Raw genomic sequence first — 22,174 nt, 5'->3', positions numbered from 1 at the left:
CCAGCCTCAGCCTCCCAAAGTACTGGGATTACAGGCATGAGCCACCGTGCCCAGGATAAAAGATATTATAAAACAATCTAGCTCAGACATTCCCCACCCTTGAGGTTCAACAGCTGGGTAAATAACTTTCTCCTAAGTACCAGGTATGTACAAGACACTAAGTTGACATCTATATATTAATACTTACAAATTTATATCTGAAGCATAGTCCTATCCTCTGAACACCGAGTCTATATATGACTTCCTTCTGTTTACCTGGATCCCCAAATGAACTTCAGATCTCCCTGCCACAAACCCAGTGTTTCCTATCTCATTATTATCCTGCTGCTCAAACCTGAAATGAGTCTTTTTTGACTCCACTACACTTCTCAACCCCAAGGTTCAAACACCAAGTCCTCAGATTTTACCTGCTAAATCCTTCTCTAATTTATCTACTTTTCTCCAACTCCACTGTCAATATCCTAGTTCGAATTACCATTACTTCTTACCTGGATTACTACAATACCTTCCCTTACTTGATCTCTCTGCATCCTCTCTTACCTAACTCCAATCCTTTCTCCATATTGCATCCGGTTTTCTTTCGAAGGCAAATTTGATTGTGTCATTCCCTGCTTAAAATGCTTTGGTAGTGGCTGGGCGCGGTGGCTCATGCCTGTAATCCCAGCACTTTGGGAGGCTGAGGTGGGCGGATCACGAGGTCAGGAGATGGAGACCATCCTGGCCAACATGGTGAAATCTCGTTTCTACTAAAAATACAAAAACTAGCTGGGCATGGTGGGGCGTGCCTGTAATCCCAGCTACTTGGGAAGGTGAGGCAGGAGAATCGCTTGAACCAGGGAGTCGGAGGTGGCAGTGAGCCAAGATCATGCCATTGCACTCCAGCCTGGCGACAGAGTGAAACTCTGTCTCAAAAACAAACAAAAAATGCTTTGGTTGTTGGGACTACAGTAGATTGTTTTAAAAATGGTCACAGCCGGGCACCGTGGCTCACGCCTGTAATCCCAGCACTTTGGGAGGCTGAGGTGGGCAGATCATCTGAGGACGGGAGTTCGAGACCAGCCTGACCAACATGGAGAAACCCTGTCTCTACTAAAAATACAAAATTAGCCGGGCGTGGTGGCACATGCCAGCTACTTGGTGGCTGAGGCAGGAGAATCGCTTGAACCCGGGAGGTGGAGGTTGCGGTGAGCTGAGATGGCGCCATTGCACTCCAGTCTGGGCAATAAGAGCGAAACTCCACCTCAAAAAAAAAAGAAAAAAAAAAAAAAGATGGCCACAATTATTCCTCTCTCTGTACCCATATTCTTTTGTAAAGTGACTTTGCAGCTCCTCCCATCATGAGGTACAGTCTATTTTGCATCTCATGATTCTGGGCTGGGCTTATGACTGCTTAGATCCGAAGAATGTGGTGCAAATAATGCTGTTCCAGCCCTTTCTCCAATACACAAGATTAAGAAGTCTCATCTCTGCCCATAAAGACTCTGTTGCCAAAGCACATTCAAACACAAGATGACACTCTGGCTCCATTAATGTCCTCTTCCAACAAATTTACTGGGATCCTACTATATGTCAGGCCATGTATTAGACCTTAGGCCTAGAAAGACAAAATACAGCCACTATCCTTATGTAACTTATAGTCCAGAGCAACACAGGGTTATAGATGTTACCACAGAACTTTCCTCAGTATATAGGGGAGCACAAAGGAAGAAGCACAGTTCTGCCTATGACAGGAAAGATTAGAAAAATCTTCACAGAAAAATGATATTTGAGCTGAGTCTTGAAAGAAAAACGGGTACTTAGCCAGGCAGAGAAGAGTAACTTTGGCTGAAGGATTACCAGGAACGGTGAAAAGTAAAAGGACAGAGACATTAAAAGGAATGCAGAAGTTAAGAGAACTATAAGCAATTTTCCATAGCTACTGATAGAATGTTGAGAATGGGGTTGTGTTAGAGAAAGGTATAAGGCTGGAGGGGTAAGCATGATTAGACAACTGAGGGCTTTAGGAATTTGTGCTTTATTCTATAAGCAATGTATTTATAGGTTTGGGGTAAAGAGATACTGGAAAGCAAAGCTGAAAATTTTGGAGAATGTTGAAAAAAACTAATGGAGAAAACCTTCCAGGAGAAGAAAGGGGGTAAAAGGCATAAATGAAGGGACTGGCCCCAAACTTCTTCTTCTAATGCTGGAGGAAAGGAATCGAAGGTGGGTCTGAATAAAGGCAAAGTCATGGATGGGGTAGCTGGGGAAATCAGCAGGCCCGTGTTTGGACAGGAGAATGGTGATGGTAGAGAACAGCCTCTGAGAGGAGTGGAAAGCTGGCCCAGGACAAATGGAAGAATGCAGAGTGGTTCTGAGGGTTCAGCTAAGATAGGAGCCATGAATTTATAGTGCTGCCAATTTATATCCGGGCATAATATTTCTCCTAAAGACTTTGGACTTGGAGAGAAATGCCTGAAGGCACAGGACCTAGATTGGATGAAGAAGGAAATGAGGGGGGGAAAGAGAAGGAGAGGGAGAGAAAAAAGAGAGGGTAGGAGTGGTGGTAGTAAGGGACCAGAAAGATTTAAGGCTGAAATAAGGAAACAGGATTCTGGGTAAAGATGGCAGATTAAACATAAGTGTTAACCCATCCTCCTTCTGAAAACTCATTGAAGTGTCAGTACATAATTTTTTTTTTTTAAGACACAAACCCACAAGGACAAAGACCACAAGAAGAGATAATGACAAAATTTTGGAAGCTGGAAAACAAAAGGATGGTGGTGGTAACAGATTTAGCATATCCAAGAAAGGTGAATCCTAAACCATCTATAAGGAAAGCTAAGAAGCAACTTGATTTGTATCTCAGAAGCCCTGAAGTGATCAGGAATTGACAGCACAGCTTTTACCCACCCAGGCAGGAGACTGGAAGATTTTTCTCTGAAGTCTATATAGCCAGCTCCAAAGCAAAGACTTAAAGATATTGACATGGGTTATCTTATAGCCATATCATTTTATAGAAGTAAATTAAAAGTACAGAAGAGTAAGAATACACTGGACAAGATACCTTGGGAAATGTTTGTGATCCTAACTTCCACAAGCCCTTCTTCCCTTCCGTACCTGCCCCCACCCCAAACTGCAAATTAAGAGAGGTATTTTGGGAATTAGGGCTGGTTAGGAGCAGTGGAGGTACTAATTTACATAAATAGTATTTCAAGACTTCCACACCACTGGGAAAATAATCAAGGGTTTAAACCATTTCTCATAATCTGTAGTCCCAGAAATACAGATCTGGCCATGATCTTTGAGGTCTTGACTGAAGTCCTTGACTCCCCAGATATAGATGTCTAAACCTTCCAAGATGACCTTGTGAACATTTTATTCCATTTTAAAGATATCCTTTAGGAGCTTCTTTTAATATTTTCATTACTCTTCCAGTAAAAAAGCTTGACAACTATTCAAAAGAAAACAATGTAACATTGGGGAAAAGCTACATGATTTTCTTATTAAATATTTGGCACAAATATCTTTTACTTATGAACTATTAAAAACATATGTCTGTCAGAAATAAAGCAGGAATTTTAGAGCTGGAGGGGGGGGTTTCTTTAAAGACCAACTAAGCCAATTTCAGCTGGGGGAAACTGAGGCTTAGAAAAATAAAGTTATTCGCTCAAGGTCACACAGCTGGTTTGTCTCCAGACTAGACTGCAAATTCTCTGAACTTGAATTTTCAGTAACAAGCTCTTTCTACCAGTAACATTCTTTCCCACTACATGTAATGCCTCTCCAAGTCAGAAATGCATCAATCGGACATGTAGGAAAGGTGTTGTGCTTTGTTTAAATCCAACAAGGTCATAAGAATCTGGGACCTTTGAGGTAAAGTTACTAGTACTGACTGATGACTAAATAGCTTGCTGGGGAGGCTGCCTCTGCACCTGACCATATTCTAACAGGTGTCTTTGAAATCAAGCAAACATTTTATCCCTCCCCACCCCCCCAAGTAATGCTTTTTTTTTTCTTTCTTTCTTTTTTTTTTTTTAAGAGAGAAATGGGTCTTGCTATGTTGCCCAGGCTGGTCTGAAACTTCTGGGCTCAAGCAATCCTCCCACCTCAGCCTCCTAAAGTGCTGGGATTACAGGTGTGAGCCACCACACCCAGCCTCTCTCTCAGAAAGAGAAAACTGATGGGATGTACATTCTATCATTGTCCTTTTCTCTCTCTCTTTCTTAATTTTTTTTTCCATAGGTTTTGGGGGAACAGGTGGTGTTTGGTTACATGAGTAAGTTCTTCAGTGGTAATTTGTGAGATTTTGGCACACTCATCTCCTGAGCAGTATACACTGAACCCAATTTACAAAAGTTAAAAAAACTTTACAAGAAGTTTCTGACTTTCCTATATACATGAAGGTCTTATCCAAGATAACTGGTGTTTGCCCACTAGGAACTAGCCTCCATCTTTGGAAATTCAGCTTTTTAAAAAAGATAAAAACAGAAGGAAGTACTGTATTCTCATAATCAGAAAGTGCTTGAAAATCTGAATCTAATTAGCTTTTAACCAGCATCTCACTGAGGCAGGAGGAGCACAACACCCCAGAGGGTCATAGGAATGAGAGAATATTTTTATGCATATTTATCCAGCCAGCAACCCTTTTATAACTACACACCAAAGATCCTGAATCACTGGGGTGTGGATTATAAATCAGAAGAACAAGGAAAAAAATCTGCCAACAACTACAAATGCAGCCTAGTCTTAGGAAACTGATAGAAGATCTGCTCTCAATGACCCCAGTGCTTAGTCAAGGCCCTGAGCTTGACATCTATGAAGGAAAAAGACACATCCACCTGTTCTTCATTATCACCTCACCTCTGACTAGGTCCATCTTCTTTGCTCCCATCATGCCCAAGCCTTGCTCTCGTAGTCAAATGTAATTACAGTTAAGGTATTTACTAACACTCCATTGTACGGAGCCATAAACTAGTTCCCAGGGAGGTTAAAAAGAAAGCAGAAAACAACCTCCACCCACCCTTTAGTTGTAACCAGAGAAACATATGACTCTTGCTTTTAAGAACTTAATGTCTAAGGCTGCTATCTCCTCTAATACAGAACAAAGCATAAACATCAGTGTTTGATGGATGCGTGTGAGTCAGGTCCCTCATTTCACATAATAATTGCTAATCACAATTAGTTTTCCTTTCTGTATTCCAAAGGACAGAATTCCTTGAGAGTCCTGAATTTAGCAATGCAACACTGTGATACTTTTCAAGTCTTATATACCTTAAATCTATCCTACATACTTCTGTCAGATTATTTTTTTTCAGAATCCTATATTTGAATAATCATTTCCTTCCTCAAAAGTTTTTAATAATTCCCTGGTATTCAAGGCTCTCTATTTTTAGGCCAACATCTCAGCCTTATCTCCTCAAGTTTCCCAGCATGAACCTTCCATTCAGGTCAAACTGTCCTTTCCCACCTTTGCTCATGGCATTCTCCGCATATAGGATTCAGCTAGCTTCCCATGTCCCTTTCCATATCTGGACCAAATCAATCCTTCAAGTCCGAATTATTCTATTCTGTTTCCCTGACCACCTCAGCCCCTAGGATTAGATACCTCCTTTGAATTCTTAGAACACTGTCTGTTGGCCATAACTGTTCAGTATCTGATATCCCTTGCTATTGTTTGTTAACCTTTTTCATGCATAAATGAATCTTCCACCAAGGCTGATGAGCTATTTGAGATAAAGTCCCCTGCCTTAAGGAAAAAGTCTTCTGCCTTAAATACCACAACAGTGGTTTGACCAGATTTGAAGGATGTGTTCCTGAAAGTAGAATGTCCTCATGAATAAGGACCAGTTCTGTCCCTAACTAGATATGACATTGAACAAAACCCCTTCTTCCTTGCTTTCAGAATCACTGCCTGAAATATAGAAGACTGGACTAACTAAATGACCTTCCAGCTGTGGCAGTTCGTAATTCTAGAAATATTACGTTGGTGCAAAAGCAATTGCGGTTTTTGTTTAAAAAAAAAAAAAAAAGGCAAAAACCGCAATTACTTTTGCACCAACCTAATAGCTACAAATAAGATCATATTTTTTAAATACACTAAGAGGTATTTATTTATTTATTTGTTTATTTTTGAGACGGAATCTCGCTCTATCTCCCAGGCTGGAGTGCAGTGGCGCGATCTCGGCTCACTGCAAGCTCCGCCTCCCGGGTTCCCGCCATTCTCCTGCCTCAGCCTCTCCGAGTAGCTGGGACCACAGGCACCCGCCACCACGCCCGGCTAATTTTTTTGTATTTTTAGTACAGACAGGGTTTCACCGTGGTCTCGATCTGCTGACCTCGTGATCCGCCCGCCTCGGCCTCCCAAAGTGCTGGGATTACAAGCGTGAGCCACCGTGCCCGGCCGAGGTATTTATTGTTTAATTGCATCTTGTGGTGAGCTTTTCTGAAATACAAAAAGACTCCCTCTGCTTCCTACATTTTGATTTTGATAAATGGGTTTAGGAAAAAAAAATCCAAAACAAAACCCTTACTTCTTTCTTCACAGAATTCCAGAGCTAGTCAGCTATATCCTGACCACTGTAAGAAACAAGCTGTGCTCACGAGGCTCCGTCATAGATATTCTTTATGGAGAAAAAAAAGAACCCGAGTGGGGTCAGCAAACTACAGCCTGTCAGTTAGATGGCCCTGTTGCCTGTTTAAATGAAATAAAAAAAATCTTGTACAGATAGGGTCTCGCTCTGTCACCCAGGCTAGAGTGCAGTGGCATGAAAAAAGTTCACTGTAGACTCAAACCCCTGAGTGCAAGGGATCTTCCCGTCTCTGCCTCCCAAGTAGCTGGGACTACAGGCACCTGTCACCATGCCCAGGTAATTCTTCAAAAACTGAGATGGGGTCACAGGATGTTGCCCAGGCTGGTCTCAAACTCCTGGCCTCAAGTGATCCTCTTGCCTCGGTCTCCCAAAGTGGACATTAGAAGTGTGAGTCACCGCACCCAGCCTTACTTGCTTTTAAAACTTTTTAAATTGGGAATTTTCTTTTTTTTTTTTTTTGAGACAGAGTTTCACTCTTGTTGCCCAAGCTGGAGTGCAATGGCGTGATCTCGGCTCACTGCAACCTCTGCCTCCCAGGTTCAAGTGATTCTCCTGCCTCAGCCTCCCGAGTAGCTGGAATTACAGGTGTGTGCCACCATGCCTGGGTAATTTTTTGTATTTTTAGTAGAAATGGGTTTCACTGTGTTAGCCAGGCTGGTCTCAAATTCCTTACCTCAGGTGATCCGCCCATCTCGGCCTCTCAAAGTGTTGGGATTATAGGCATGAGCCACCGTGCCCAGCCACAAAATTTTTTAAAATACAGAAAAGTACAAAGAAAAAAATAATAATCATCAATACTTCCACATTCCAGAATTGTTACTATCTCAGCATAAATGTTATTTTTAAAAAAGAAACATCACATTTATTTTATGAAAAAAGATGTATTTATCTTACAGGATTCAAGGATTTTAGAGAATTACTAAGAGTTTAAAAAAATTCTCCCTCCTTCCTTCCTTCCTTCCTTCCTTCCTTCCTTCCTTCCTTCCTTCCCTCCGCCCCTTCCTCCCTTCCTCCCTTCCTCCCTTCCTTCCCTCCGCCCCTTCCTCCCTTCCTCCCTTCCTTCCTTTTTTGAGACAGAGTCTTGCTCTGTCACCCAGGCTGGAGTGCAGTAGCGCGGTCTTGGCTCACTGCTAGCTCCGCCTCCCGGCTTCACAACATTCTCCTGCCTCAGCCTCCCAAGTGGCTAGGACTACAAGTGCCCGCCACCATGCCCAGCTAAGTTTTTGTATTTTTAGTAGAGATGAAGTTTCACCATGTTAGCCAGGATGGTCTCGAACTCCTGACCTTGTGATCCGCCCGCCTAGGCCTCCCAAACTGCTGGGATTACAGGAGCGAGCCACCGTGCCCCGCCCATTATGTATTTTTAATTTTTATTATTATTTTTGGCCAGGTGCGGTGGCCAAAAATGCTAGGATTACAGGCTGGTTGAAGTTTTATTTTCAAGAAGGGCTCAGGCCTGGCATGGTGGCTCACTCCTGTAATCCCAGCACTTTGGGAGGCCAAGGTGGGAGGATCACTTGAGCCCAGGGGTTTGAGACCAGGCTGGGCAATATAATGAGACTTCATCTCAACAAAAAACAAACAAAAATTAGCCAAGTGTGGTGGTGCACACCCGTAGTGGTAGCTACTCAGGAGGCTGAGGTAGGAGGATTGATTGAGCCCAGGAGGCAGAGGCTGCAGTGAGCCACTGTACTCCAGCCTTGAGACAGAGCAAGATTCTGTCTCAAAAAAAAAAGAAAAAAAGAAAAGGAAGGGCTCAGGGTTCATATGTTATAAGTCTTTTCATGCCTGAGAATGCCTATTGCTTTTATATTTGAATAAAATCATCATTGTTTATAATATTCTTTTTTTTCTGGTTATCTATCAATCTGCATACTCAGTTTATAATATTCTCGAGTTCCACTTGCTTTCCCTGAAAAGTCTGTGGACAGGACATTGTTCCTCTTGTATTAAATGTTGGGAATAACTCAGAGGTAAGCCTAATTTTTTTCTTCCATGTAAATGATTTGCTTTTTGCCTCTGGATACTTGAATTCTTTCTTTATCCCTGAAGCTTCATAAGTACATTAGGATCTATCTGGCCAAATTGTCTTAGAACACACTATACTCTTAAAATCTGCATGTTTGCCAGGCACAATGGCTCACGCCTGTAATCCCAGCACTTTGGGAGGCTGAGGCGGGCCAATCACCTGAGGTCAGGAGTTCGAGACCAGCCTGACCAACATGGTGAAACCCCATCTCTACTAAAAATACAAAATTAGCCGGGCTATAATCCCAGCTACTGTGGTGGCTGAGGCAGGAGAATCGCTTGAACGCAGGAGAATCGCTTGAACCCAGGAGGCAGAGGTTGCGGTGAGCCGAGATTGCGCCATTATACTCCAGCCTAGGCAACAACAGCGAAAACTCCATCTCAAAAAAAAAAAAAAAAAAGAAAAAAAAAAAAACCTTCAGATTTTACTTGATTCAGAAAATTTTAATGTATTATATCTTGTTCTTATTTTTAAAAATTAAAATTAAAGTTATATATGCATATAAAGAGGCAAGTCGTTTCTCAAGGCTTTTAATGAAAAAACTGAATCATCTATTCCCTTTCCTGCCCATTTTCTGTTCCCTAGATATGCCCATTTTTAACTCTTTTAGCAGATCCACTTAGTATTTATTTTGCCACCAATAACATTCTTTTTTTTTTTTTTTTTTTTTTTTTTGAGACAGAGTCTCTCTCTGTTGCCCAGGCTAGAGTGCAGTGGTGTGATCTCGGCTCACTGCAAGCTCCACCTCCCAGGTTCACGCCATTCTCCTGCCTCAGCCTCCCGAGTAGCTGAGACTACAGGCACCGGCCACCAAGCCCGGCTAATTTTTTGTATTTTTAGTAGAGACGGGGTTTCACCATGTTAGCCAGGATGGTCTCAATCTCCTGACCTCGTGATCCGCCCGCCTCGGCCTCCCAAAGTGCTGGGATTACAGGCGTGATCCACTGCGCCCAGCCTTTTTTTTTTGAGATGGAGTCTCGCTCTGTCCCCCAGGCTAGAGTGCAGTGCAGTGGCACGATCTTGGCTCCACTGTAATCTCTGCTTCCCAAGTTCAAGGGATTCTCCTGCCTCAGCCTCCCGAGTAGCTGGGATTACATGCATCCACCACCACGCTCAAATAATTTTTCTAATTTTAGTAGAGAGGATTTCACCATGTTGACCAGGCTGGTCTCAAACTCCCGACCTCAAGTGACCTGGCCGTCTTGGCCTCCCAAAGGGCTGGGATTATAGGAGTGAGCCTCTGTGCCCAGCAATAGCGTAGTAGCATTTTTTTTTTTTTTTTTTAAGACGGAGTTTCACTCTTGTTGCATAAGCTGGAGTGCAATGGCGCCAGCTTGGCTTACCGTAACCTCCGCCTCCCAGGTTCAAGCAATTCTCCTGCCTCAGCCTCCTGGGTAGCTGGGATTACAAGCGCGCACCACCACACCCGGCTAATTTTTTGTATTTTTAGTAGAAACGAGGTTTCACCAAGTTAGCCAGGCTGGTCTCAAACTCCTGACCTCAGGTGATCTGCCTGCCTCTGCCTCCCAAAGTGCTGGGATTACAGGCGTGAGCCACTGCGCCTAACCAATAGCATTCTTATGTTGGCATTTCTCAGGTTTTCCATTTCAGGAATAATCTGATTTTCCATTGTGGAAAACAGGATTTAATTTATTTTCATCATCAACCCTGCTCCCATCATATACACCCATACTTCCTTATGCCTTTTACCTGCCCAATAATTGTTACATTATTTTGGTCAGCTGAATAATCAACGCTTAAGTTATTATGACTTCAGCTCTATGTATTAGCTACTAACTATAGAAGAGGACGATTTCACTCTTTTCTTCTCTCATGCTTCCAACATGCCAACCTCATCTCATCATTCCAAAGTAATTAAATCATAATTTGGTTTAGACTGTATCAGTGATTGCATTAGTATGCATATTTAAATATTAGTTACAGGCCGGGCACAGTGGCTAATGCCTGTAATCCTAGCACTTTGGGAGGCTGAGGTGGGTGGATCACTTGAGGTCAGGAGTTGGAAACCAGCCTGGCCAACATGGTGAAACTCCATCTCTATTAAAAATACAAAAACATTAGCTGGGCGTGGTGGCGCCTGCCTGTAATCCAACTACTCGGGAGGCTGAGGCAGGAGAATCACTTGAACCCAGGAGGCGGAGGTTGCAGTGAGCTGAGATCACACCACTGCACTCCAGCCTGGGCAACAGAGTGAGACTTCGTCTCAAAAAAAAAAAAAAAAAAAAAAAAAAAATTAGTTACAGCTGAACCACACAGTCACTAAGAATTTTTCCACCTGCACATTTTTGTGGTTTGCTTTGGTGTGAATAATTGTCTTATTTCTTAGTTTTCTAGGTGCTTACCAATAGTTCAAACTAACTACTTAAGTGCTCCAAATCGTCTCAAAATGTTGAAACACATCACATGTTGTGTCATTTTCATCAGAAGAAATATGATCATCTTGAAGAAATCATTCCCAAGTTTTCTGACTTATTCCAGTGTGGCCTGGTTGCCATTTATACTGGGTGTACATGTGTTAGCCTGGAATCTCCCTTTATCATCATCCTGGGGATTCGTTTTATCTTAATTAAATGTCCTTTTTTTTTTTTTTTTGAGACAGAGGCTCACTCTGTCGCCAGGCTGCAGTGCAGTGGTGCAATCTCGGCTCACTGCAATCTCTGCCTCCCGGGTTCAAGCGATTCTCCTGCCTCAGCCTCCTGAGTAGCTGGGATTACAGGCATGCGCCAACATGCCCGGCTAATTTTTTTTGTATTTTTAGTAGAGATGGGGTTTCTCCATGTTGGCCAGGATGGTCTTGATCTCCTGACCTCATGATCCGCCCACCTCGGCCTCCCAAAGTGCTGGGATTACAGGCATGAACCACTGCACCCGGCCTGAACGTCCTTTTTCTTTCTTTCTTTTTTTTTTTGAGCAGAGTCTCCCTCTGTCATTCAGGCTGGAGTGCAATGATGTGATCTAGGCTCACTGCAACCTCTGCCTCCCAGGTTCAAGCATGAATGCCCTTTTTCTTATATCCTGTGTCTTCCTCTTTCTTAGTTTATGCTAAGGTTTTGGTGTTATATTAACTCTAGCAGCTTTCCTTTTTTAATTTAATTTTTAATTTTTGTGGGTACATGCTAGGTACATATACTGATGGGTTACATGAGATATTTTGACACAGGCATGCAATACGTAATAATCACATCAGGGTAAATGGGGGTATCCATTACCTCAAGCATTTATCCTTTGTGTGACAAACAATCCAATTATACTCTCTTAGTTATTTTAAAATGTACAATTAAATTATTTTTGATTATACTCATTCTGTTGCACTAGCAAATATTAGGTTTTATTCATTCTAATTTTTTGTACCCATTAACCATTCCCCACTCCCACCACCCCCACACTCTCTACCCTTTCCAGCCTCTGGTAACCATCCTTCTACTCTCTACCTCCATGAGTTCCATTGATTTTTAGCTCACACAAACAAGTAAGTGAAAACATGCAGTTTGTCTTTCTGAGCCTGGCTTATTTTACTTAACATAACGTCCTCCAGTTCCATCCATGTTGTAGTAAATGACAGGATCTCATTCTTTTTCATGTCTGAATAGTACTCAATTGTGTATATGTACCACATTTTCTTTATCCATTCATCTGTTGATGGACACTTAGGTTGCTTCCAAATCTTGGCTATTGTGAACAGTGCTGCAATAAACATAGGAACGCAAATATCCCTTCAATATACTGATTTCCTTTCTTGTGGGTATATACCTAGGAGTGGGATTGCTGGATTGTATGGTAGCTCTATTTTTAGTTTTTTGAGGAACCTCCAAACTGTTCTCCATAGTGGCTGTACTAATTTATATTCCCATCAACAGTATATGAGAGTTCCCCTTTCTCCACAACCTTGCCAGCATTTGCTACTGCCTCACTTTTGGATAAAAGGCATTTTAACTAAGGTGAGATGACATCTCATTGTTTTTATTTGCATTTCTCTGATGATCAGTGATGTTGAGCACCTTTTCATATATCTGCTTGGCATTTATTTGTATGACTTCTTTTGAGAAATGTCTATTCAGATCTTTTGCCCATTTAAAAGTCAGATTAGGTTTTTTCCTATAGAGTTGTTTGAGCTCCTTCTATATTCTGGTTATTAATCCCTTGTCAGATGGGTAGTTTGCAAATATTTTCTCTCATTCTGTGGGTTGTCTCTTCACTTTATTGATTGTTCCTTTGCTGTGCAAAAGCTTTTTAACTTGATATGATCCCATTTGTCCATTTTTGCTTTGGTTGCCTGTGCTTGTGGGGTATTACTCAAGAAATCTTTGCTCAGACCAATGTCCTGGAGACTTTCCTCAATGGTTTCTTGTAGTAGCTTCATAGTTTGAGGTCTTAGATTTAGTTCCTTAACCATTTTGATTTGATTTCTGTATATGGCAAGAGACAGGGGTCTAGTTTCATTCTTTTGCATATGGATATCCAGTTTTCCTAGCACCATTTATTGAAGAGATTGTCCTTTCCCCAACGTATATTCTTGGCACCTTTGTCAAAAATGAGCTCACTGAAGGTGTATGGATTTATCTCTGGTTCTCTATTCTGTTCCACTGACCTATATGTCTGTTTTTATACCAGTAGCATGCTGTTTTGGTTACCAAAGCCAACAGTATAATTTGAAGTCAGGTAATATGATTTGAAGTATAATTTGAATTCAGGTAATATGATTCCTGTAGTTTTGTTCTTTTTGCTTAGGACAACTTTGGCTATTCTGGGTCTTCTGTAATTCCACATATATATATATATATTTTTAAATTTTATTTTATTTTATTTTGAGATAGAGTCTTGCTCTGTCGCCCAGGCTGGAGTGCAATGGCGCAATCTCAGCTCACTGCAACCTCTGCCTCATGCGATACTCCTGCCTCAGCCTCCCAAGTAGCTGGGATCACAGGCGCCCATGACCACCACGCTCAGCTAATTTTTGTATTTTTAGTAGAGATGGGGTTTCACCACATTGGCTAGGCTGGTCTCAAACTCCTGACCTCAAATGATTCAGCCACCTTGGCCTCCCAAAGTGCTGGGATTACAGGCGTCAGCCACCGTGCCCAGCCAATTTCATATAAACTTTAGGATTGTTTTTTCTATTTCTGTGAAGAATGTCATTGGTATTTTGATAGGGATTGCATAAAATCTGTAGATTGCAGCCAGGCATGGTGGCTCACGCCTGTAATCTCAGCACTTTGGGAGGTCGAGGCGGGAGGGTCACCTGAGGTCAGGAGTTTGAGACCAGCCTGGGCAACATGGTGAAACCCCATCTCCACTAAAAATACAAAAATTAGCTGGGCATGGTGGTGGGCGCCTGTAATCCCAGTTACTTGGGTGGCTGAGGCAGGAGAATCGTTTAAGCCCAAGAGGTGGAGGTTGCAGTGAGCTGAAATCACACCACTGCACTCTAGCCTGGGATATAGAGCGAGACTCTGTCTCAAGGAAAAAAAAAAAAAAATCTGTAGATTGCTTTGAGGAGTATGGATATTGTAACAATACTGATTTTTTCAATCCATGAACATGGAATATCTTTCCATTTTTTGTGTCCTCTTCAAATTCTTGCATCAATATTTTATAATTTTCATTGTAGAGACCTTTTGCTTCTTTGGTTAAGTTAATCCCCAGGTATTTTATTTTATTTGTAGCTATTGTAATAGAATTACTTTCTTGATTTCTTTTTCAGATTTTTTTTTTGAGACTGAGTCTTGCTCTGTTGCCCAGGCTGGAGTGTAGCGGCACCATCTCGGCTCACTGCAACCTCTGCCTCCCAGCTTCAAGCACTTCTCATGCGTTAGCCTCCCAAGTAGCTGGGACTACAGGCACATACCACCATGCCCGGCTAATTCTTTTTCAGATCCTTTGCTGTTAGCATATAGAAATACTACTGATTTTCATATATTGATTTTGTATCCTGGAACTTTACTATATTTACCAGTTCTAATAGTTTTTTCATGGAGTCTTTAGGTTTTTCCAAATACAAGATTATATCATCTGTAAACACAGATAATTTGACTTCTTCCTTTCCAATTTAGATGCCCGTTATTTCCTTCTCTTGTTTGACTGCTCTAGCTAGGATGTCCAGTACTACGCTGGGTAACAGCAGTGAAAGTGGGCATCCTTGTCTAGTAGCTTTCTCAAAATAGATGCGTGGAAAACAAATGTCTAAAAAGTTCTCATTCTACTCTCATATTTGATTGATAGTTTGGTTAGATAGAAATAAGAATGTTAAAGGCATTGTTTATAGTTGCCAGTGTTGATGTTAGGAAGTTCAAAGCTATTTTAATTCCTTTGTATATGATATCCTCTCTCCTCTCCGGAAGATTGAAAGATCTCTTTGTTAGCAGTTATAAAATTTCCTAATGATAACCTTGGTATGTTTCTTTTCTCCATTTTACTGGGAACTCAGTTTCCTTTCAGTCTAGAAACCCAGCTCCTTTTATCCTCAGAAAATTTTAAAAATAATTTCACTGATGTTTTCTTCTCCCTTCATTTCTTTCTTTCTAGAAATCCACGTTCTAATTCAGAGGCATTAATTCATTAATTACATTTAATCATCTTTGTATTTCATTTCTATGAGATTCTAATTTCTTTCTTTCCCTCCCTTCCTTCCTCCCTCCCTCCTTCTCTTTATCTCTCTCTTTCTTTCTATTTTTTTGAGACAGGGTCTCACTCTGTCACCCAGCCTGGAGTGCAGTAGTACAATCATGGCTCACTGCAGCCTCAACCTCCCAGGCTCAAGCGATCCTCCAACCTCAGAGATTCTAATTTATTTCTTTCTCTCTTTTTTTTTTTTTTTTGAGACAGAGTCTCGCTGTGTCACCCAGGCTGGAGTGCAGTGGTGCGATCTTGGCTCACTGCAAGCTCTGCCTCCGAGGTTCATGCCATTCTCCTGCCTCAGCCTCCTGAGTAGCTGGGACTACAGGTGCCCGCCACCACGCCCGGCTAACTTTTTGTATTTTTAGTAGAGACAGGGTTTCACCGTGTTAGCCAGGATGGTCTTGATCTCCTGACCTCATGATCCGCCCGCCTAGGCCTCCCAAAGTGCTGGGATTATAGGCATGAGCCACCGCGCCCAGCTAGATTCTAATTTCTTAAACGATTTTCTTTTTTACCTAGATCACTGATATCTCAAACCATTCCTCTTTGTCAATAATTTGATTTTCAGTGGTGTCTATGCCATTCTTTTGCTATTTTAAAATTTATTAACTCTGTAATCATTTAATCCTTTTTTTGTTTGTTTTTGTTTTTTGAGACCGAGTATCACTCTGTCACCCAGGCTGGAGTGCAATGGCGCAATCTAGGCTCACTGCAACCCCTGCCTCTTGGGTTCAAGCAATTCTCCTGCCTCAGCCTCCCAAGTAGCTGGGACTACAGGCACATGCCACCATGCCTGGATAATTTTTGTATTTTTAGTAGAGACGGGGTTTCACTGTGTTAGGATGGTCTCGATCTCCTGACCTTGTGATCCACCTGCCTCTGCCTCCCAAAGTGCTGGGATTATAGGCATGAGCCACTGTGCCTGGCCAATCCTCTTTTTTTTTTTACTTCTGTAATATCCTCTTTTTTATCATCTCATTACTGAACTTTTATTCATTAAATTCATGTTGTAATAAGTAGTTTTATGGTTATATAGTTGCATAGTTTTAAGAAAATTTCTTCTGTTTCTTGAGTTATATTCTTTTCAGGATAGCTTATTTGTCTTTACAGGACATTTTTCTTGCTTTCATTTTGTTTTCTGTAGTATATTTGTGCAGCTGACATTCTGATTCTTTTGAGCTTACTCATGCTTGAGTCATGGCTGTGCCCAGATGTTTTATTTGTTTTGATATAACATAAATGAATTGTCTCTTTTCCTTCTGTATCTGAGACCAGCTACCATGTAAGTACTGGTGTGGAGAAACTGGGGCTCTTATGCACTGTTGGTGGGATTGTAAAATAGTGAAAATGCCATGGAAACAGTATGTAGCTTCCTCAGAAAATTAAACATCATAGTTCTCTACCATATGATCCAGTAATCCCACTTCTAAATATATATCCAAAAGAACTGAAAGCAAGGTCTTGAAGAGATGTCTGTACACCCACGTTCACTGCAGCACTATTCACAATAGCCAAGAGGTGGCAGCAACTCAAATGTCTGTCAGAAGATAAATGGATGACAAAATGTGGTACATACATACAATGGAATATTATTCAGCCTTAAAAAAACGAAATCTGTTATATGCTACAGCATGGACAAACCTTGAGGACATTATGCTAAATAAAATAAGCCAGTCACAAAAAGACAAATATTGTATGATTTCACTTAGATGAGATATTTAAAGTAGAATCATGGGTAGCAAGGCCTTGTGGGGAGAAAAAAATGGGGAGCTGTTGTTTGATAGGTATAGAATTTCAGATTTGCAAGTTGAAAGTTCTCGAGATCTGTTTCACCACAATGTGAACACATTTAACGCTACTCAACTGTTCACTTAAAAATGGCCACTTAGGGCTGGGTGCGGTGGCTCATGCCTGTAATCCCCAGCACTTTGGGGGCTGAGGCGAGTGGACTACGGGTCAGGAGTTCAATACCAGCCCAGCCAATATGGTGAAACCCCATATCTACTAAAAATACAAAAATTAGCTGGGTGTGGTGGCATACGCCTGTAGTCCCAGCTGCTTGGGAGGCTGAGGCAGGAAAATTGCTTGAACCTGGGAGGTGGAGGTTACAGTGAGCCAAGACTGCGCCATTGCATTCCAGCCTGGGAAACAGAGCAAGACTCCCTCTCAAAAAAAAAAAAAGACCACTTAGAATGGGCCACACGGTGGCTCACTGAAAATCAAATTATTGACAAAGAGGAATGGTTTGAGATATGTTTGAACCTGTAATCCCAGCACTTTGGGAGGCCGAGGTGGGCGGATCACTTGAGGTCAGGAGTTCAAGACCAGCCTGGCCAACATGGTGAAACTCCATCTCTACTAAAAATACAAAAATTAGCTGGGCGTGGTGGCACATACCTGTAATCCCAGCTACTCAGGAGGCTGAGGCAGGAGAATCACTTGAACCCAGGAGGCAGAGGTCGCAGTGAGCCAAGATTGCACTACTGCACTCCAGCCTGGGTGACACAGTGAGACTCCATCTCAAAAAATGAAAAACAAAAACCAAAGCCAAACCAAACCAAACCAAAACAAAACAAAAAAACAAAGGTTAGAATGGTACATTTTATGTTATGTGTTTTTTTTTTACCACTTTTTTTTTTAAAGGGGGTTTATAACACTGTCAGAAAGACAGTCCTGTTCCCCTCACAGCTGCTTTGCTTTACTCTTTTGCACGATTTGGCTCTACCTTGGCAAGAAAAGATAGGGAAACAGGCTTATGCAGTGAAGAAAAGCCTTCATCCTGTCTCATGGGAAAAATATTCACATACTTTTGTCAATTTCACACAGTATAGTCTAGTTTTCATTCCCACTTTCCCATCAACTGGGTGGTTTTATTTTGTTTTAAGACAAGGAGAATTGCCAGAAGAAAAAACCCTAGGGCTTACTTCTGTAGGATGGATCCCTTAATGACCAGCTCTTCATCCAAGTCTGCTTCATTAGCCATGAAGAGCAGCCTCTTTCCTGTGCTGTCCACTCCAATGAAGTCACGCTGCTCCACTGAATCATACAAAAGAAAAAAAAAATGAAATAAAGCCATTTGCCCTGCCTGTATGAATACACCAGGGAACACAGTATCTGCTCAGTGCTCTTGGAAACAACACAGGATTGAAGGGTGGGTGCAGTGGCTCACGCCTGTAATCCCAACACTTTGGGAGGCCGAGGTGGGTGGATCACCTGGGGTCAGGACTTTGAGACCAGCCTGGCCAACATGGCAAAAGACTGTCTCTACTAAAAATACAAACATTAGCCGAGTGTGGTGGTACGCCCTGTAGTCCCAGCTGCTTGAGAGGCTGAGGCAGGAGAATTACTTGAACCCGGGAGGTGGAGGTTGCAGTGAGCTGAGAGGTGGAGGTTGCAGTGAGCTGAGACTGTGCCACTGTAGTGCACTCCAGCTTGGGTGACACAGTGAGATTCCATCTCAAAAAATAAAAATAAAAAAAAACAGGATTGAGATGAGAGAGGAGCCATAATAAGTGTGTTAGGCCATTTTGCATTACTATAAAGAATCTGCGACAAGGTAATTTACAAAGAAAGATTTATAATTTATAATTGTCTCATGGTTCTGCAGGGTATACAGGAAGCATACAGGAGGTTTCTGGGGAAGCCTCAGGGAACTTTTTACTCATGGCAGAAGGTAAAGCGAGAGCAGGCTGGTCACATGGCAAGAGAGGGAATAAGAGAGAGCTGGGGACGAGATGCCATACACCTTTAAATGAGAACTCACTATCACAAGAACAGCACCAAGCCATGAGGGATCTGCACCCATGACCCAAACACCTCCCACCAGGCCCTACCTCCAACACTGGGGATTACATTTCAACAAGAGATTTGGGGGAACATCCAAACTATACCAATGAGTGTCCTATAGCACATGCCACGGTGTTTAAAACATGGGTGATCAAATTTGTTTCGTACCGCTCTAAAGGATATTATTAAGTTAATTGGTGAAGTTTAAACAAGGTCTGTATGTTAAAGTATGGTACCAATGTAATTTCCTGTTTTGAGAGACTATCATTTTTGGAGGAGAGCAAGGAAATACATATTGATATATTTAAAGGCAAAGGGAAATCATATCTACAACTTCTCAGATAGCTCAGAAAATAATAATTATATATATTATGTATGCATTATATATATTGAATATATATTACAAAGAAAGAGAGCGTGGCTGGGCAGTGGTTCATGCCTGTAATTCCAGCACTTTGGGAGGCTGAGGCGGAAGCATTAACTTGAGCCCAGGAATTTGAGATCAGCCTGGGCAACACTGCAAGACCTCATCTCTACAAATAATAAAAAAATTAGCTGGGCATGGTGGCATGAACCTATAGTGAGGAAGCTGAGGGCTTCCCTTTAGCCTGGGAGGCTAAGGCTGCAGTGAGCCATGACTGCTGTACTGCACTCCAGCTTGGGTGACAGACCAAGACCTTCTCTCAAAAATAAATAAATAGGCCGGGCATTGTGGCTCACCCTGTAATCCCAGCACTTTGGGAGGCCGAGGCAGGTGGATCACCTGAGGTAAGGAGTTCCAGACCAGCCTGGCCAACATGGTGAAACTCATCTCTACTAAAAATAAAAAAATCAGCTGCCGAGTGTGGTGGCGGGTGCCTGTAATCCCAGCTACTTGGGAGGCTGAGGTAGGAGAATCACTTGAACTTGGGAGGCAGAGGCTGCAGTGAGCTGAGATCACGCCACTGCACTCCAGCCTGGGCGACAGAGTGAGACTCCATCGCAATAAATAAATAAATAAATAAATAAATAAATAAAGTTTATTTATTTAGGGCACTTCATTTTTTTTAAAAGAATTTTCTCTTTGCAAATAATAACCTAGGTCTTCTTACTGTGAAAATGGGAATAATATTATTTAAAGTCATCCACATTTAACCAACATTAACTACAGGCAGTAGATTCTATGCTATGGGTAGTGTATATTTTATTATGTGTGAAGAGGTCTTGGTAGACAGTGATCTTACACGCTGCTGTATTATTGCTATTTTCTATGTCATACTTCTCTTCCCCAACTAGATTATAAACTTTTCAAAGGCAGGCTTCTGATTCTTTTCTATCTCCCATAACATCTAGTACAGTGTTATATACTTAATAATATGTGCTACTAACATCTGTACAGTATCTATAGCTTACAGAAACATTTTCTCATAGTGACAAAATAGCAGAATGATTAAGAACAGAACTTCTGGAGCCAGACCGCCTGGGTGTGAATCCCAGCTCAGCCAATTACCAGTTTATGTTAGAGCAAGTTACTTAACCTCTCTGTTCCTCAGTTTCATCTATAAAATGGGGATAATAATAATGTTTGTCTCACAGGTTTATTATGCAGATTAAGTGACTATTTGTAAAGCATTTATAATAGTGTTATTAACTAAAACATTAAATAAAATGTTAAGTTTAAAAATTAAACAAAATACACCCTCTAATTTAATCCTCACAACAACCACATAAAGCAATGCCTCAATACCTCTTTACATAGGAGAAACAGAAAGTTTAGCTCTAGGAAAAATGAGATCTGTAAAGATGAATTTGCTTCCTACTGACAGACAATGGCTGCTAAATAACAGAGTATGTTTCACTGTTGGCTAAAGCTGCCTGTATACCTATAACCAAATATATTATTCGATTGTGCAATATGTTTAGCTCAGGTATTTGAAAGTATTCAAGATCACCAATCAGATGGTCTCTGGTCATCTTATATGCAGTGTTTGAATATAAATGAGGAAAAACAATTATAAAAAATTATATGTTGGGGTTTTTTAGTTCAATAACCAAATGAAATCCAAAAAAGGAAGAGCAAATGCTGCCAATCTGAAGCTAAATTTTGCAGAGAATTTCAAATGCCACATAGCAGCTTAGACATATATCAACTTATACATTACATGGAAACTTGAGAATGTAACAAAGTCTGTAAGGGTCTCATTATGAGCCAGCCATTTAAAAAAGAAACACAGAGATGTTATTTTTGGATATAATTTGGAATGCTTCCCCTACCCAAGTCCTAAGGCTCACAGAAACCTTGAATCACTGATGTCCTGGGAGCAATAATTTCCATCCAGCCAATTTTTCAGCTATGTTGCACTTTAGTCATTTTTCTCTCCCTCTCAGACCCTCCACCTTGTATTGCTTCTTTGCAGCTATTATAGTAACTGGGACTTCAGAATCTGATACAAATTATAGAAACTTGGAAAGGTTTCTTTCTGTTCTGCTTTAGCAAAATAGGAATTTCACTATGGGAGCAGAGCAGGTAATTGTAGAATGTCTTCCTAAGAAGAAAGGCTACACAAACTTAAGAAAGCAGACAAAACTGAACTTCTATTAAAAAAAAATCTGTCATATTCAAGTATTCACATTTTTTCCCCTAGTTGATTTTTACTTTTCTGACTGATTCTTCTGTCTCATCTACAGGCATTTTGCTTATCCATTCATTCATTGATTGATTCATTCTACCAATAAATATCTTTGTACACCTACCCTATGGCAGGTGCTATGTCTAGAGTTAGGAATTCCAACTCATTTTATAAGGCCAGCATGATCCTGATGCCAAAACCAGGCAAGGATATTATGAGAAAGGAACATGCAAATTTACTCATTAGCAGGTCAAAATAGTATGTCGAGTAGATTAAAAAGGGTCACAGACTTGTTGGAGCTCCTCCTATCCAAAGGTAAGGTTAGTTCTCTATCCTTTATATCTGGAGTTGCTCCGTAACTAGCTTTGAACTAACAGAGCACAGTTGAAGTGACAGTGTGTGTTCTGAGTTTAGGCTTCAAGAGACTTTGTAGCTTCTGCTGTCATGCTTAGAACCTGCTGCTGCGGGCCGGGCGCGGTGGCTCACGCCTGTAATCCCAGCACTTTGGGAGGCCGAGGCGGGCAGATCACGAGGTCAGGAGATCG

General features: G+C 41.5%; 1 protein-coding gene across 1 annotated transcript in view; it reads right to left on the bottom strand.

Annotated features, from left to right (window-relative positions):
* The window catches only part of EIF2B3 (eukaryotic translation initiation factor 2B subunit gamma), a 137,316-nt gene that overhangs the window by 63,332 nt on the left and 51,810 nt on the right, over nt 1–22,174 (bottom strand). The window contains exon 5 of the mRNA XM_055254581.2: nt 18,159–18,270. Within this exon, the coding sequence (XP_055110556.1) occupies nt 18,159–18,270 (112 nt within the window). The remainder of the gene's footprint in view (nt 1–18,158; nt 18,271–22,174) is intronic.

Source organism: Symphalangus syndactylus, chromosome 12 (assembly GCF_028878055.3).
Source record: "Symphalangus syndactylus isolate Jambi chromosome 12, NHGRI_mSymSyn1-v2.1_pri, whole genome shotgun sequence".
Taxonomy (NCBI): Eukaryota; Metazoa; Chordata; class Mammalia; order Primates; family Hylobatidae; genus Symphalangus; species Symphalangus syndactylus.
The sequence above is the reverse complement of the archived record's forward strand: the minus strand, read 5'-3'. Positions and strand labels throughout refer to the sequence as shown.